At 35.1% G+C, this 17,295-nt stretch overlaps 1 protein-coding gene across 13 annotated transcripts in view; it reads left to right on the plus strand.

The window, feature by feature from the left end:
• The window catches only part of PCNX1 (pecanex 1), a 353,336-nt gene that overhangs the window by 122,529 nt on the left and 213,512 nt on the right, over positions 1-17,295 (plus strand). For all 13 annotated transcript variants that reach the window (XR_010405241.1, XR_010405239.1, XR_010405240.1 and 10 more), the window contains 8 exons: positions 455-547; positions 1,206-1,356; positions 3,996-4,137; positions 4,869-5,046; positions 7,661-7,769; positions 8,590-8,719; positions 12,516-12,574; positions 14,308-14,523. Coding sequence is in view for 9 of the 13 variants with exons in the window: in XM_064571268.1 (XP_064427338.1) it covers positions 455-547; positions 1,206-1,356; positions 3,996-4,137; positions 4,869-5,046; positions 7,661-7,769; positions 8,590-8,719; positions 12,516-12,574; positions 14,308-14,523 (1,078 nt within the window). In the remaining 4 variants the exon portion in view is untranslated. The remainder of the gene's footprint in view (positions 1-454; positions 548-1,205; positions 1,357-3,995; positions 4,138-4,868; positions 5,047-7,660; positions 7,770-8,589; positions 8,720-12,515; positions 12,575-14,307; positions 14,524-17,295) is intronic.

Genomic DNA, 17,295 nt, shown 5'->3' on the forward strand with positions numbered 1-17,295 from the left:
ATGACTTAAGTACCTCATTTCCTTTTCCCATATGTAAAAATCAAACTTACAGATCAATGGGAGAAAAAGTCTTCATTCTAAAAGGCTTTGTTATAGGGGCACCTGGCTGGCTCAATCAGTAGTTCATAGGACTCGGTGTCAGGGTTGTGAGTTTGAGCCCCATGTTGGGTGTAGAGATTATGTAAAAAATAAAATCTTTTAAAATAAAATAAATAAAAGACTTTGTTTTAATATGTTATATAGTGTGTAGAACTAGTTTCATTTCCTTGGTATTATAGTGTCAAACCAGAATATCAGGAAATTGGGGAAGAAAAACTTATAGCCAATTATTATATGTAAGAACTCTCTAGAAGAATAGGATCGATGAAAAATTATTACTTTGTCAGTGGGAATGAAAGAAATACATATTTTAAAATTTTATGTAACTGTTGGATAATTCTGTTTTGTTCCACAGAGTGAGCGTTTACAGTCTGACCTAGTAGTATGCATCGTAATTGGTGTGCTATATTTTGCTATTCATGTAAGCACAGTGTTCACAGTATTGCAGGTAAAGAATCATTTTGATCTTTTGATTGGGGGAAAATAACTGTTTAGACTCACTTTTTTATTTGATTGTAATATTTGTCCATAATGCTGAAATTTATGACTTTTCGTTTATTCAGTTTTAACAACAAATATTTATTTTTTCATGGTTTCTCTGGGTCATGAATCTGATTGTAGCTTAGCTAGATGATCCCAGTTTGGGCTGTGTTTGATGCTGCAGTCATACGGGGCTGCCATCAACCAAGGCTGTTAGCAGGCCTTAGTTCTTTGCCGGCCATTGGCCAGAGATCTGAATTCCTCTCCATGTGGCCCTCGCCATAGGCTGCTTTGAGTATCCACACAAAATGGCAGTTGGGTTTCCCCAGAGCCAGTGGTCCTAGAGAGAGAAAGCCCAAGACAGAAGCTGCAGTCTTTTATAATTGATGTTAGATGTGACATACCACCACTTCTTCTGTACCTATTGATCATAAGGGCAACCCTGGTACAAGTTTTGGAAAAGCCACATAAGAAAGCAGTGTTAACTGTTGACAAATGTTTGGTTCTTAGATTCAAAAATTGACTTTGCTATTTTCTGTTAATAAGTAGAAAATTGAACTGACAAATTAGAAGTTCTGTGGGTCTCAAAATCACTTTTAATTTTCCTAATTTTATTCTTCTTTTAGCCTGCTCTCAAGTATGTGTTGTATGCATTGGTCGGCTTTGTGGGTTTTGTAACCCATTATGTGCTGCCTCAACTCAGAAAACAGCTACCATGGCACTGCTTCTCCCACCCTCTGCTGAAGACAGTGGAGTACAATCAGTACGAAGTTCGGAGTAAGTATTTCGTTAACTCTGCTCTTTTTAATATTACGGATTTTTTTTTAAACTTTAGCAGATGACGGTTAAATAAGTATCATCAAGTAACACTTTGGCTTATGTTTGTTATACTTAGATTTGAAGTTGTAATGAGTCAAACCTTTTGCAGGATGCTTTAATTTCAGTTGAGGTATAAATGTCAGTGCCACAATGCTAACTTCCACAAAATAAAATTACTTCCTTTCTATATTGTTCTTCACAGACCTCATTGATGAATCCTGTGCATGTCTGTGGCTTCTCTTTCCAGTCCTTACCCGTTACCTGATTTTTCTTTTCTATGTATAGGCACTTCAGTTCTCCTCAAGACTTCTATTTGAAAAATTTTTTTTTTTTAAAGATTTTATTTATTTATTTATTTGAGAGAGAGAGAGAGAGAAACAGCATGAGAGGGGATAGGGTCAGAGGGAGAAGCAGGCTCCCCGCCGAGCCGGGAGCCCGATGCGGGACTCGATCCCAGAACTCCGGGATCATGACCTGAGCCGAAGGCAGTCGCTTAACCAACTGAGCCACCCAGGCGCCCTATTTGAAATATTTTTAGCACAAAGCATAGGAGGAATAGAGAGAACTTTGTTCCTGTTTCCACCAGTGACACTATTTCCTACTAGAGAAGGGTATAAGAGTAGATCAGATGAAAAGAAGTTTAAAACACTTGTAATTGTTCTTACTTATTCAGATTTGGGATAAAGTATAAAATGACTCAAAAAGAGGTAGAAGTCCAGTCCATTTTAAATCCTGGCTTGTCTTTCCTGTCATAAGTAGTTGGTATTTGTTCATTGGCCCCATGACCTGTGATATACCATACTTCCTCATTTTAGAGAAATAATGAAAGTTCATAACTATGCCATCATTTATTATATATCTGTGATTAAACAAGCCAATGGTTTTTCCTAAAACTTTTTTTTCAGTTAGTGAATTATGATAGTAAATTCTCAATTGTTTGGAGATAATTTAACTTGTTTAGAGAACTCTGAAGCTTTTAAAAGCTTTCTATATCAAACTTGACTATGCATTCTCAAAGCAAATTTCCTGGGCCTTTTAGTAAAATTGCTTAGAGTATTCTTTTGAAAGGAATCGCTTTTTCTGAGCAGTCGGCCTCAGCAGTGGGCTTGAAATATTCAGTAAACTATGTCATATATAGATGTGCTATCATCCAGGCTTTGTTGTTTCATTTATAGTACACAGGCACAGTAGATTTAGCATCATTCTGAAGGGCCTGAGGATTTTTGGAATAGTAAATGAGCACTGACTTCCACTTGAAGTTACCAGCTGTGTTAGCCCCTAACAAGAGAATCAGCCTGGCCTTTGGAGCTTTGAAGCCAGTGTCCACTTCTCTCTAGCTACCAAAGTCCCAGATGGCATCTTCTTCCAACAGAAGGCTATTTAGTCTACACTGAAAAGCTGCAGCCACCTTCGTAAATGATCTTAGCTAGATCTTCTGGACAACTTACTGCAGCTTCTCCATCAGCACTTGCTGCTTCACCTTGCACTTTGATGTGGAGACGGCTTCTTTCCTTAAACATCGTGACCCAACCTCTGCTAGCTTCATACTTTTCTTCTGCAGCTTCCTCACCTGTCTCAGCCTTCACAGAATTGAAGAGAGTTAGGGCCTTGCCCTAGATTAGGTTTTGGCTTAAGGGAATGTGGCTGGTTTGATTTTTCTGTGCAGACCACAAAAACTCTCTCCATATCAGCAATAAGACTGTTCCACTTTCTTATCATTTGTGTGTTCACTGGAGCAGCACTTTTAATTTCCTTTAAGAACTTCCCCTTTGCAATCACAGCTTGGCTAATGTTTGGCACAAGAGGCCTAGGTTTTGGCCTATCTTGGCTTTTATTTTTTATTTATTTTATTTTTATTTTTTAAAGATTTTATTTATTTATTTGAGAGAGAGCACACAAGTTGGGGGCAGAGGCAGAAGGAAGGGGAGGTGCAGACTCCTTGCTGAGCAGGGAACCCAACGTGGGGCTCGATCCCAGGACCCTGGGATCATCACCTGAGCCGAAGGCAGACACTTAACCAACTGAGCCACCCAGGTGCTCTTATCTTGGCTTTTAACATGCCTTCCTCATTAGGCTTAATCATTTCCAGCTTTTGATTTAAAATGAGAGATGTGCAATTCTTCCTTTCACTTGAACACTTATAAGTGGCCATTGTAGAGTTATTAATTGGCCTAATTTCAATCTCAGGGAATAGGGAAGCCCGAAAGGAGGGAGACGTATGGGGAAACAGCTGGTCAGCAGAGCAGTCAGACCACATACATTATTGGTTAAGTTTGCCATCTTGTATCGGTGCAGTTCATGTTATCCCAAAGCAGATACAACAGTAGCATCAGAGATCACTGATCATAGATCACCATAACAAATATAATGAAAAAGTTTTAAATATTGCAAGGATTACCAAAATGTGACAGACATGAAGTGAGCAAATGCTGTTGGAAAATGGTGCTGATAGACTTATTCAACACGGGGTTTCCATAAAACTTCAATTTGTAAAAAATGCAGTAACTGGAAAGTGGAATAAAGTAAAGCACAATAAAATGAGGTATGCCTATATTTTATACATTAGATGATGTGATCTTCTTATGTTGCTTTGTTAGATGCAGCCACTATGATGTGGTTTGAGAAACTTCATGTGTGGCTTCTTTTTGTGGAGAAGAATATCATCTATCCGTTGATTGTTCTCAATGAACTTAGTAACAGTGCAGAGACAATTGCTAGTCCAAAAAAACTGGATACAGAGTAAGTACAATACTCCTCTCATCAATGTTTAACTGCTAGGGGCTGTCATAAGCATGTCCTAAGACATTGATCAAGTAGCAAATAATTGTCTCTTTGATGCAATGCAGTATGAGATTAAAAAAAATTCAGGTGAAATTGTGTCTTTAACTTCCCTTGCCTGAATATCTGTTTCTGCTCTTGTGTATCACTACTCCAGACATCTTATCCTCAACTAATATTTTATGAGAGGACATTTATTAAATAAAGTTAATTTTTAATATTAGATGGTAAGTTTGAGAGATGTCTGTTTTTGTGTATTGTGTAAATCAGGCTATATAGGTGGTCACTTGCCTGTGTAGTCATCCTATAAGCCTACCCACTAGGCTAGGTACATGTTGTTGGGTAAGCCTTAATACATGTTTTTTATATGCTAAATGCTATTAATATTAAAGCAATAAAAATATCCAGAAACTGGAGAACCATATATTAGAATTGCAATACTGTTACTTATTTTTTTTAAACATGCTTATTTATATAAAGGAATAAGAATCATATTACATATTGTTAAAAGGAAATACTGTAATAATTTATTTTAGGATGCGATTTGCCTAGCTGTATAAATCATTTTCAGAAGTTTACATTTGATATATTTTGTAAGCATAGTTAATGAAATGGTGATTTTTCTGAAGTTAGTAGATTTTTCTGAAGTTCTCAGTCATTGATTGATGAGTTTTGCTTTCTTTATATCATAGGTTAGGTGCTTTAATGATCACCATTGCTGGTCTGAAGTTGCTACGATCCTCTTTTAGCAGCCCTACATATCAGTATGTCACAGTCATCTTTACTGTGCTCTTTTTCAAAATTGACTATGAAGCATTTTCAGAGACCATGCTGTTGGATCTCTTCTTCATGTCCATACTCTTCAACAAGGTAATTTATTACTGAAAGGAATATCCCTATCTGTAAAAAGTACTATCTCCCTGACTAATACACTGTTTAGTGAGGATTCTACTTGCATTTCATTTGCTTCATTATCTTTTAAGTAATACCTTTCTTCAATCAACCAGTTATTTTAGGAGCATTTTAGAATCCCTAAACAATGCTAGTCGCTATGATCCATAAAAGACATGTTTCTTGCTATAGGTAGGAAGATAAGATTAAGTTATATAGAAAAATTAGAGAAACACCATTAGCTATGTATTTTTAAATATATAGGATCTTCCAAAAGTGGGTGTGGTTTTGAATAATTCTAGAAATAGACATGGTAATAATGGAACTGGGCTGTGGGCTGCTGGATAGATGGAGGGAGTAAATAACCTGATAGCTGAATGAAGATGGTAGATACTGAGGCCAGTGAGGCCATGTGGGAGGAATCAGAACTAGTTTGATGTTGACATTTGCAGAATACTCTGAAAATTATGAAATGTTTCTAAGATTTATTATCCACCCCTAATAGAAGTACTTTTAGTCCTTTTGCAAATGAGATGGCAAAACCTGGGTCTTCTGCCTCCCTTTTGCTGAACCATACTACCTTTCTAAATGAAATAGGTTGTGAGTCAGATTATAAGTTAAATTGAGCTTAGATTTCATGTTAACACTGACCACATAAAAAGGACTTTGACATATATTATCCCATTTGATAGGTAACAGAGAGCTGAAGCATATGACAGCTATAAAACACAGTGAAAGCCCAATTTTAGGCAAGTTAGCCTGGTCAGCCACATTTGGGATGAATTGGGGAAGAGAGAACCTAAAGGTACGGAGAACAGTTTAAGAGACTGTGACAGTAATTTAGATGTGATAGAGGTCTAACTTAGGATGGGAACATGGAAACCATTAATGGAATGGTTACGAATGGAAAACCATTAATCTGAACAAGGTTTTAGTGATAGTCAATTTCAAAATATTGGGCTAAATATTGTACTAAGTAGTTTCTAAAATACTGCAGTGTTATATTTGTTCAATCACTAATTTGTATGCATTTTTATCATTTATTTCCTCTTCTAGTGAGCATGGCTAACCAAAGGAGGAAGCCAGAAAGTTAATCAAAGAATTGTTTGTATAAAGAAGCATGTGGTTTCTCACAAATTTAAATATTTAGTTTGGAAATTGTATGGCGTCTTATACTGGTTGGGAAAAAAGTGAAAGTTTCAATAAAATAGAAACCTATCTCTGAAATAGACTTAATTTGCATTAGTTTGGATTTTCTTAATACTTTTGTTTGTTAAGCAAATTGTCCTTCAGAGCATACAATGCTCCAGGACTGTTCTAGATGCTTAGGCTACATCAGTGAGCACATAGGGAAAGCTCTGCCCTTAAGGACTTTGCATTATGTAAGGTTAGCTGATAGAACTTAACAATGGTAGTAAGCAAGTAATTTTCAAGGGATCTCTAGATATATTGTTTAAGATATCATTGTAAGATGCACCACCAATTAAATAATCTTACAGAAAAAATTACTATGAATGTGTACAAAAGTGCTTTTACCCACTAACCACTTATCTTTGTAATTGCATATCATTTTTTCTTCAACATTACAGTCAAAATTTGAGTTCAGTCTGGTTCACATTTAGAATCTGAAGTTTTCTGAAGTACTGCTTTTAGGCAGTTATAATGGCATCTTGATAATATAAATGCTGCTTTTACTTCTGTCATCCTGATCACATTCTGATCATAAGCATTACCGGCATAATTTTGAATCATGGCAAAGAATGCAGGAGTTCATCTGCATTTTGTAATTGGTTGAAGTTGTAATTTATTTTTTAAATTGGAAGTTAAACAGGTTCATTTGCAATTAGTTGAACAATTTAAATATGAGCTGTTTAGTGCCCGAATTACGGCACCGAATTAGTTTGAACCTCTTGCCCCTAAGATCCTGTGTCTGTTTTGTGAGTTGGGTCTTGCACTGCCTGACCTACAGAGGCAATTTTGTGCAAATACAGTCATTCGGTTTCAGTGTTGAAGACATGTTCAACAACAAAACAAATCATAATTTACAGAAAATTAAAACGTGTGTTGTGTTTCCATTGACAATCACAATTGAGATTAAGAACAGATGCCTGATATGCACTACTAAATCCTTAGGCAGACAGGCAGTGACAACCGTGTTACAACTTTATTTCCTGCCTGGCTGCTTTCAGATTTCTTTTGACATTGCATTTAAAACATACTCAGTTTTCAAAGCACTAAACTTGGGGAAAATGTGTCCTGGAATAAAAATATGTATGAATTTCTTAAGCTTTATAAACATCTAGATTTCCTACCTTTCTATGTTTTGCTTGTAGTAGTAGTAATATAACCAAATAGAGGGCATAGAGTTTTTTAAACAGATGAAACACAAGTCCATAAATCAGCTAGCTGTCTGCACTTAAATATATATTCAGTGTTTTGGCAGTTGACGCGTCTTTTCCTTTTATGCAAATGGCAAATAATTTCAATGCCATTTTCCTATCAGAAAAACAATACATTTTAGAGGTCTTTCATTTTCTAATTGAAGTATCTGATGATAAGTTTTTTACTGATTGTTTTTCTTTTTCTCCTACAGCTTTGGGAACTCCTTTATAAATTGCAGTTTGTGTATACTTACATTGCCCCATGGCAGATTACATGGGGCTCTGCTTTCCATGCTTTTGCTCAGCCCTTTGCAGTGCCCCGTATCCTTCTAATAAAAGTTATATAAGAAAGGGCAGTCACATCCTTAATGTGAATGTTGGTTTGTAGGCATAACCCTTTATAGGCATAGAATATAGATTACTAGGTGGTAAATTATCAAATATTCTCAGTCCTTTGAGTCCTTATCTGTACCTATTTTGATTGTTTAACTTGTATTAACATCTGTGACCCACAGATCATCTGAACATGAGGACAGTGTTAAGATTTTATAATTAAGTAATGCTGATTTAAAATTTTATGTTTACATAATGTAGTAAGCATTAAAGTCTAGGAATTTTTAAATAAATACAAAATGTTTAGAAATATTTTTAAATGAATGAAAGTACAAACATTTTTCATAATCATATGATTGTAATTGAACTATGTTTAAATTTTTCTATTCTCATTGTTTCTTAAAAGTACTGTCTAAGTAAAAGTAAAGGTTAGTGACCACATTGATGTTGAAAAGCAGACTTTTTGTATCTATAAATTTTAGTTTGATCTTTTGGAAAATTAAACCCAAGCATATTTATTCAAAGTTAATGTATGGACTTTTACCAAATACATATTAGCAAGTATTTATTTGACTCCCTTCAAAGCATCATGCCAGGGTGTACTTTTCCTGGCTGTGTCTTTCTGCTTGTACCCCTTTATATTGTCCAAGGACACCCTCTTTTGTGTTCCTCTGATGAACCACATTGTTCTCATTGCTGTAAGCACAGTATGTTTGTGAGATGTATTTTTGTGTGTGTATGTGTGTGTGCGCATACACGTGCGCTCACTCAAATGAATGTTAAAAATCCTTAACTAGTTTTTTCATAGATTCAGCCATGTTGTTTGTTCAGGCTGCTGTATCTGCCTTTTTTTCTACTCCACTAAATCCCTTTCTGGGAAGTGCAATATTCATCACTTCTTATGTTCGACCTGTGAAATTCTGGGAGAGAGACTATAAGTGAGTACAATAAAACATTTGAAAGCCGATTTTATCTATTCTTTAATAATAAAAACTATCAACAGAATTATTATAATTTTTTGTGTTAAAATATTTTGCTAAAACTATTATAAATACTCTTAAAGTTTCAAAATCATATAAAATTAGAAGAGTCAGAATAGCTACTGTATATTTTTCTCTGCCATTTTTTCTAAGATTTTTTTAAAACCTAGTTTTTGTTGAATATACTCATTTTTCTGTCTTTTTTCTTTTAATGCTATTTCTTTGAGTTGGTTCCACATTAATACTACTCTGAAACTTTATGCTATACAATGTTATTTCATTATAGCAGTCATAATTATCTCATAGTTTTCTTAGAAATAGCTATTTGCAGAGCTAAATTTTCTATAGATTATTTCTGGTTTTTCAAGAGAATAATTTTTTAATGACCATCTTTGTGCATAAAGTATTTTCTCCATTTAGATTTAGTTTCTTTGGCTAAATGTTTCATCTGATGCCTGCTAACTACCCTTATATGTAATCTCTCCAAATTTCTTTCTTTCTTTCTTTCTTTCTTTCTTTTTTTTTTAATTTAAGAAAGATTATTCAAAAGGGGAATTACTGAGTCATGGAGCCTAAACATATTAAGGCTTGTAACATGTATTAACATATTGATTCAGAAAGAGCTTATATTACTTTTTAATTCTACAGGCCATTTCCTTGACTGCTTCTTTTCTTTCTATACTTTTACACGTTAGCGTATATAATAAGTGAAAGTAGTAGACTCACCTTTTACACAATGGACTAGCTTGGGGATTTGAAGCTTTTGCTCTGGTCTTTTATCTAAAACCATACATGGTGTTTCTCTTTTATGAATTTCAGTGTTGTTTATATTCTCTTCTTCTCAGCTAACTTAAATTGAGCTCAAAATAATGTCTGTGGTGACAGTTTTGGTCTCAGGACCGCTTTACTCTCTTCACAGTTATTAAAGTCTCCAACGAGTTTTTGTTGATACAGGTTTTATCTACAGATAGTTACTGTATTAGAAGTCAACACTCAGAAAAATTCAAATGTTTATTAATTAGTTTAAAAATAGCAACAATAAATCCATTATGTGTAAATATAAATAATATTTTTTGTAATGAAAATTACTATGTTTTCCACATCACCAAAAATAATCAGTGAGAAGAGTGTCACTGTTTTTGTAGTTCTATAAATCTCTTTAGTGTCTGGCTCAGTAAAAGACAGCTGGATTCTCCTGTCTGCTTCTGCAGCCAATCTGTTGTTGCAATATGTTGTTTTAGTTGAAGTATATGAAGAAAATCTGGCCTCACACAGACACATAGTTAGAAAAGAAAGAAGTATTGTAATAGCCTTTTTAGACAATTGTGGATATTTTTCTTTGATCCTTCACTAAAAGTCAACACATGGTAGTTCCTAAAAATTAGTTGCAGTATAGAGTCTAAAACCGTATCTATTGTTGGGGAAGAAGAATTTCCTCTGCCTTTCAAGGTCCTTCCAGTTCAACTAAGAATCAAATTGACATGAGACAGATAAACAGGAGAAAATCAAATTTAATGTGCACATACGGGGAATTCACACAGACATGGAAATTCCAAAGACAGGTAACATGATGCTTCTGTGAATTAAGGAGAGGGGTAAGGGTCTTAGGATACAAACGGGAGAAAGATCATTAGCAAGAAGATGAAAGGAGATGTTTGGAAAACAAAGGTTACCCCATTTTGTAGATAAGTTTCTTAGGTAAAGACGAATCTCTGTTAATAGCTTTCTTCGTGATATAAGCAAGCAGTTGAGGTTTTTTGTTTTTTTTTTTTCCTGAATCTGCTGAGTTTTGATTGCTTTTATTTTTTATTTATTTTCTTTGAAAGATTTTATTTATTTGAGAGCGAGACGGAGAGGGAGAGGGAGAAGCAGGCTCCTTGCTGAGCAGGGAGCCCAGTACGGGGCTCAGTTCCAGGACCCTGGAATCATCACCTGAGCCGAAGGCAGACACTTAACTGGCTGAGCCACATAGGCGCCCCTTGATTGATTTTAATTCAAAATAATGTTCATGTCAAAGTGGCCCATCTTGGGGCGGCCTGCCCTTGGCCCCATGAATTTTTGGAACTGTGTTACATCAAAATCCACTGATAATTGTTACACGTTGAATGGATCTTTTACCCATGCATAATCTTATAACAGCATTTATTGATCATTTAGAAAATATTGGTTCACTGGGTAATGTAGATCTTAACAATTCTTGATCTTGATCAAGATCTTGATACATTTCATTATATAATATTAAAAAAAGTATTCATTCATATCCCCACCAATCTCTAAAGAAAAGTGTTTAAGTATTACTAAGCTATCAAGCTTGTTGATAAATATATATACATTTTCCCAAATTCTAATTTTTGCTTAGAAACTTGAATTTTGTTATTGCCAACAGGACAGACTCACTTTCTTCATTTTTGAGAAATGTCTGTCAAGTATGCAAGTCTGAATAATCATAGTAAAAATGGTGTTCCATGAAAAAAAGAGTTTATGCAGCTTGCAATTCAAGTAACTACATGAATGCTTTCCCTTGAGACAACCATCCTACTTCAGAATGCAGCAGAAGTGCTTTATGTGTATTTTGCTACACACAATATTAAAAAGACTTTACTGAGTGGTGGGTTGTGATTTAATAAAATTAATTTTTTTATTGCTTCATTAAAGACATTTTAAAGCAAAACTTGAATTTTTGTTTATTTTTTCTTGTGCATATTTGGCAGTGAAAAATACAGTTTGGTGCCACTGTCTTGATTCATGTTGAAGTGCCCGTAGCCTTACCCACTATTACTTTTGCACCATTAATGCGATCATCTACACAGTGAAAAAGTGAACAACAGCTCAGTATTATGAAAATCATTTTGATCTGGAAAACTCCCTAAAAGGATCTTGAGTCCCCTGCTTTGGTTTCTGTGGACCATATTTTTGGAAACCAGTGTTCTTTGTTGTTGTTTTTTTTTTTTTAATAAAAAATAAAATTTATTATTTGGATGTTCCAGTGTACAATTTGTGGAGACATTGCCAACATTTTCCATTCTCAAATCCTCATCAACACACGGATAAAATGCAGGCACTGCATTTACTATTTATATTGTAATGCACTGCTCATTGGAATACCAAGTACAAGGAGTGCTATTAGAAGTAATAAAAATATATCTACTATTAAACTCAGAAAAAGCACTCTTTATGGGCACTTAATGAGGATCCCTATCCATAAGATCTAACATCTCATCCTATGGAATCCACCCATAAAAATCATCAATAACAATAGCCTGCCAACTACTGTAACCCCCCTGTCATTTACTTATAGGACTGTAATACACCCTCCCAACCGCTAGAGACACACTTCAGCAGCAGGGAAACCACTGTTCTAAGAACACTGTACCACTGGACATTAATAAATGCACCTTCTCCTTGCACAGAATGTTTCATGCACTGTGTATTTCTAAGAACTGCATGTAGGACACATGTTTCATCCTGATCAATTGGGGGGGGCTTGAACTCATTAATGAATTAATTGAACTCATTAATGTCTTTCTACCCTGTTCAGTGAAACACCAGTTAGGTAAAAACTGCTATGTTTATGATGGAGGTGGGCAAGTAAAAAACCTTATCCCTAAAAGTACGCTCATGAGGAATTTTATCAATATATACCAATCATAGGTTTTTCTCAGATATTTATGAAGTGATAATCTTTATTTATATTGTACAGTTTTCTCCTTTTTAATTGAAGGTTACTAAAAATGTTCTGTTTTGCCTTCTTCAGCACAAAGCGGGTGGATCATTCAAATACCAGATTGGCTTCCCAGCTTGATAGAAATCCAGGTAAAAGCTCTGTGAGTAAAGAAGCAAGTCTAAGGAATTTGTTATATATATATATTTCACTCCTGACTTGTTGGGAATCCTCTGTGAGTTCCAAGTGGTCATTTTTTAAAGACCATATATCCTTTGCTTCTTGTTCTGCTTTAGCAAAGTGTGAATTCAAGTATCTAACCCATCTTTTATAAAATGCATTTTAAGAATGTTCATAGGAATAAAAAAAATGCCATTCAAAGATTGTTCTTACATAGTTTAAAAAGTAGAACAGTTAAAGTAAAACTGGTCAAGTGTATCAAAGTGTATGCAGTCTGACCAACAGGTGTATTAATATATTTGCTTCTCCCGCTTCTCCGAATGTTTAGGTAAATGTTCATTTAATTTCATTTAGTTTGTTGAATGTAGAGATGTCATGTGGGGCAGCCAAATAGCCCTCAAGGTAGAGTTTCAGTGGATGGCACTTTGGTGGTGATACCGTTGTCTGAAGTCTGGTTCCTTAGTTTCATCATTTGAGAAACATGCTTTTGTCCGCCTTCCTGTTAGTAATCTGACACACACAGGCTGAATCTCACTAATCCAACCATAAGAAATTATCCAGAATTCCAGTGTATTAATTTACTAAAAGAAATCTTACTCTCAGATAGACTGGAGCATTTGTATCCATTTGATTCTCAGATTCCTTCAAATGCTGATTCCTTCAACTGTTCTACTTGAGAAACTAAATTAACAATAATCAGATAGTTTTATAATTATAAAATTGGATTAAAGAGGACTAATTACTTGATAATGCCTGTCATTATCACATTCTGGTAAACAACCATCCCAGCTCTAATATGTCCATGTATAAGGGGCTTAGAATTCTCATGATGCTAATGATGCCATCCTGCATATCAAAAAGACCTGAATGTACACTTCTGAAATGAGCAGACAGGGCATTAGATATGACCATCTTACTGAATTAGTATCTGGAGTACCCTTTTCATTATTTTATTTTGTAGGCTGAGTTTAAAATAGTAAGCTTTGTGTATTTTGCTTTCTTCCAGTATTATACTATGGGTACCTGTTTACAGATTTTGCTTTGGTTGGGTTACTTCTAAAGATGGCTAGTTTTATCCCAATTTTTTTTCTTAAAGAATGACTCTAATAAATATTATAGGTTCTTTGCTGCTGTTTCTGTATATATAGTTTATTTCTATTAAGCTAGTTTCAGCCATCTCAATATTCAGGGGTTTTTTGTTGTTTTGGGGATAGTTTTTTTTTTTTTTTTTTTTTTTGACCAGCTTCTATTCATTTTGGGCTGTCTTGTTTGTTCAAATTTTGTATTCCTTTACCCACTTTCTTTTTTAATGTATCTTTTTGTTCTAATCCTGAATTCCTTTTATCTTGTTCATTTCTCTTATGTGGTTTTCATTATAAGTTGGAGTTCATTGAATAGTGATAGAAGAGGTCATGGTTATTGAAGAGGTGAAAATCCTTAGATTTCATCTAATCTAGTTCCCACATTTTATGGATGGGAGTCAGAGATCAGAGAAGTTATGTGACTTCTAACTCTAACTTCTGAAACTTTTCTCATTACCCTGTGTTTCATTTTTATATCGGTATTGTAAGGTGTTAATATTATTTTCCTTGTCAAGAAAATATAGATACAATCCTAACTAGAAATTAGTTTTAATATTTTAATATTTTGTTGATATAATGAAGACTTAGGGTAAAAATGTAACATATTTAATTCCTTCTTACAGGATCAGATGACAACAATCTGAATTCCATCTTTTATGAACATTTAACCAGATCCCTACAACACAGTCTCTGTGGTGATTTGCTCCTAGGACGATGGGGAAACTACAGTACAGGGGACTGTTTCATTCTTGCCTCTGACTACCTCAATGCATTAGTACACCTTATAGAGATAGGCAATGGGTTGGTCACTTTCCAGCTGCGGGGACTTGAATTCAGAGGTAAGATGCTCACCTTTTATTTCTGTAACGTACTCCTGTGACATCTGAGTTTTATGTGTTTACATCTCAAATTAAAAATTAGCATAAAGTTAGATGGTTTGGAGTTGTGGAACGAGAAGAGTTGTTAAAAGAGCAATTATTAGATTTTTTTCCAAATTTCACGTTCAGAGAAAAATCATTTTTGTGGTATGCTAAAATATGTGAAGGTAGCATCATTCTTGCATAACTCACTATTTTCCTGGTGATGTTTAATTTCTGTTGTTTTGTGCTTGCTCTCTTGCTATTCTCTTTGTGAGAAGTTGTGTTCATTTGTTAGATGGCTGGAGCATAGAATGCCGTGTTTTTGTGTGTAGCTAACCAAGTACTTTCATGTAGATACCAAACCTTTGTCTTCCACAAATTTTGGTTTTGAAGTGAAACATTAAAATCACAGTTTTAAAGGGAGTAAGTCAGTGGCATTTAGTGCATTCACAGTGCTCTGCAGCTGTTAGAGTAGGCAGTTGGTTAGGTTCTAAGCGGATGCCTGGAGGTCAGTAAAGAGGAAGCCAGGGCCAGCTTTTAGGAAAGTCAGAGGCCTATCCTGACAGTACTCCAAAACGAAGAAGCCACAAGAAGCCAGTTCAAACCCGATAGGCCCAAGATGGCTCCTAAAATGGGCTAACAAGAGGATCAAATCAGACTTAAACCCTATAGCTTTATTTTCACCCCGATGTTGAATCGGAAGGTTTGGACCTTTGTTGGGTAATATCTTTGTTAATGGAACAAGTACTTTTCTAAAATTACTCCATTCACTGGAAATAAGATTGTACTTCTGTGACACTCAGATTAAGGCAGTAAATATTGATGTTTGTTATTCATTTGTGATCTGTTTAGTCATCCAATCTCTCTCTTTCAAAATGTCCTGTTCTTGTTTTATGGTTTGTTTCTGCCTCTCCATCAGAACCCAAGACCTTAATTCCATCTCTCTAGAGTCTTACCTGATGTTCACATCGAATCCAGCTGAACTCATCTGAAAGTCAGCACCCAGTACACCACTACACCTACTACTCACCACTAGAATACATAGTATCTAGTCATCTCACCACTACACCTACTACTCACCACTAGAATACATAGTATCTAGTCATCTCACCACCACACCTACTACTCACCACTAGAATACATAGTATCTAGTCATCTCACCACCACACCTACTACTCACCACTAGAATACATAGTATCTAGTCATCTCACCACTAGAATACATAGTATCTAGTCATCTCACCACTACACCTACTACTCACCACTAGAATACATAGTATCTAGTCATCTCACTACTACACCTACTACTCACCACTAGAATACATAGTATCTAGTCATCTCACCACTACACCTACTACTGCCATGACTTTTAACATCTTTTTAAATTGTTGGTACCTGAAGATTTCACCTTTTTGTTTTTTAATTTTTTTTTTTTTAAACAATTGTGTGGGGAAGCTGTTTTATGTAGCATTTCTGTCTGTGTGAATTGGAAGAGGGTCCTTCTTAGGACGTGCTTATTTCACCATATTGGTCAGAAATTCTCCAAATCAGAAACTGATCCAAATCCTTACTCTCCCAACTTTCAATCTCTGGTACCGAGTAGATTCAAATAAAATTTTGGACAAATTTTTTGCCATTCAAATTCTATTTGCCAAACAAAACTCACACTGATTTGGGAACACAGTACATTTTACTATCTGAATTTGTGGTGGATTTGGATAGCAAGAGATATCTGTAAGTCTTCACTCAGCCATAGTGTTGGGGTTTTTTGTTTTTTTTTTTGTTTGTTTTTTTGAGGCAGATTTGATCATGTTCCTTTCATGCTTAAAATTGTCTGTGGCTTTCAATTGCACTTAAAATAGAATTCAAACTCCTTAACATGCTCTGCCACACTGTGATCTGGTCTTTGCCAGTTTCTCCAACTCCACTTTATACCTTCATCCTCACTTACTCTAGCCACACTGGCCTTCCTTCAGGGTCTTAACTGTGCTAAATTCTTTACTAAGGACTTCCTACTGCCTTTCTCTTTGCCTAGAAAGTACCAGCCATCTCCCTTCCTCCCACCAATCTTCCATCTGGCTAATTCCTTAATTATCCTTAAGCTTTAGCCTAAATATCACTTTCTCAGAGAAGCCTTCTCTAACCACCTGTCCCACATGATTCTCTCTCATATTGCCATTTTTACCTCTTTAGCACTTAGCATAATTATAATTTCATAATTTCATATTTATTTGTGTTTGTTTAAAGTTTATTTCTTCTTTAGCCCAGGGGTTGGCAAACTTTTTCTATAAAGAGCCAGATGGTAAATAATTTAGGCTTTTGGAGGCATGCACATTTTCTGTTCCATATTTTTCTTTGATTTTTTTTTTTTTTTAAACAATGCTTTAAAGATATAAGAACCATTCTTAGCTTGGATTTGGCCCAAGCCTGTATTTTGCAAACCTTTGCTGTAGATTATAAGCTCCTCAAGGGCAGGAATCCTGTCTGCTTCATTCATTACTATGTATCTAGTTACTGTTTCATCAGTTAGCATATAATAAATAGTTAATTTTGTAGAATGATTAAATGATGTAAGTATATAGCTGTTTCTCCTTTCTCTGCATTCCAGAATTCTCATGAGGTATGATTATATTCTTGCTCAGATCTTGTGATCTTTGGTTATTTTCTTTCCTTCAGAGTGTTATTCCCTGTCCCATCTACCTCCTGCCTGTCAAAATATTAATCAAGAGTGTCAGTATGTTGCCAGGCAGAT

This window comes from Mirounga angustirostris, unplaced genomic scaffold (assembly GCF_029215605.1).
Source record: "Mirounga angustirostris isolate CCGP_5_RB_7025 unplaced genomic scaffold, mMirAng1.0.hap1 SCAF_9, whole genome shotgun sequence".
Lineage (NCBI taxonomy): Eukaryota > Metazoa > Chordata > Mammalia > Carnivora > Phocidae > Mirounga > Mirounga angustirostris.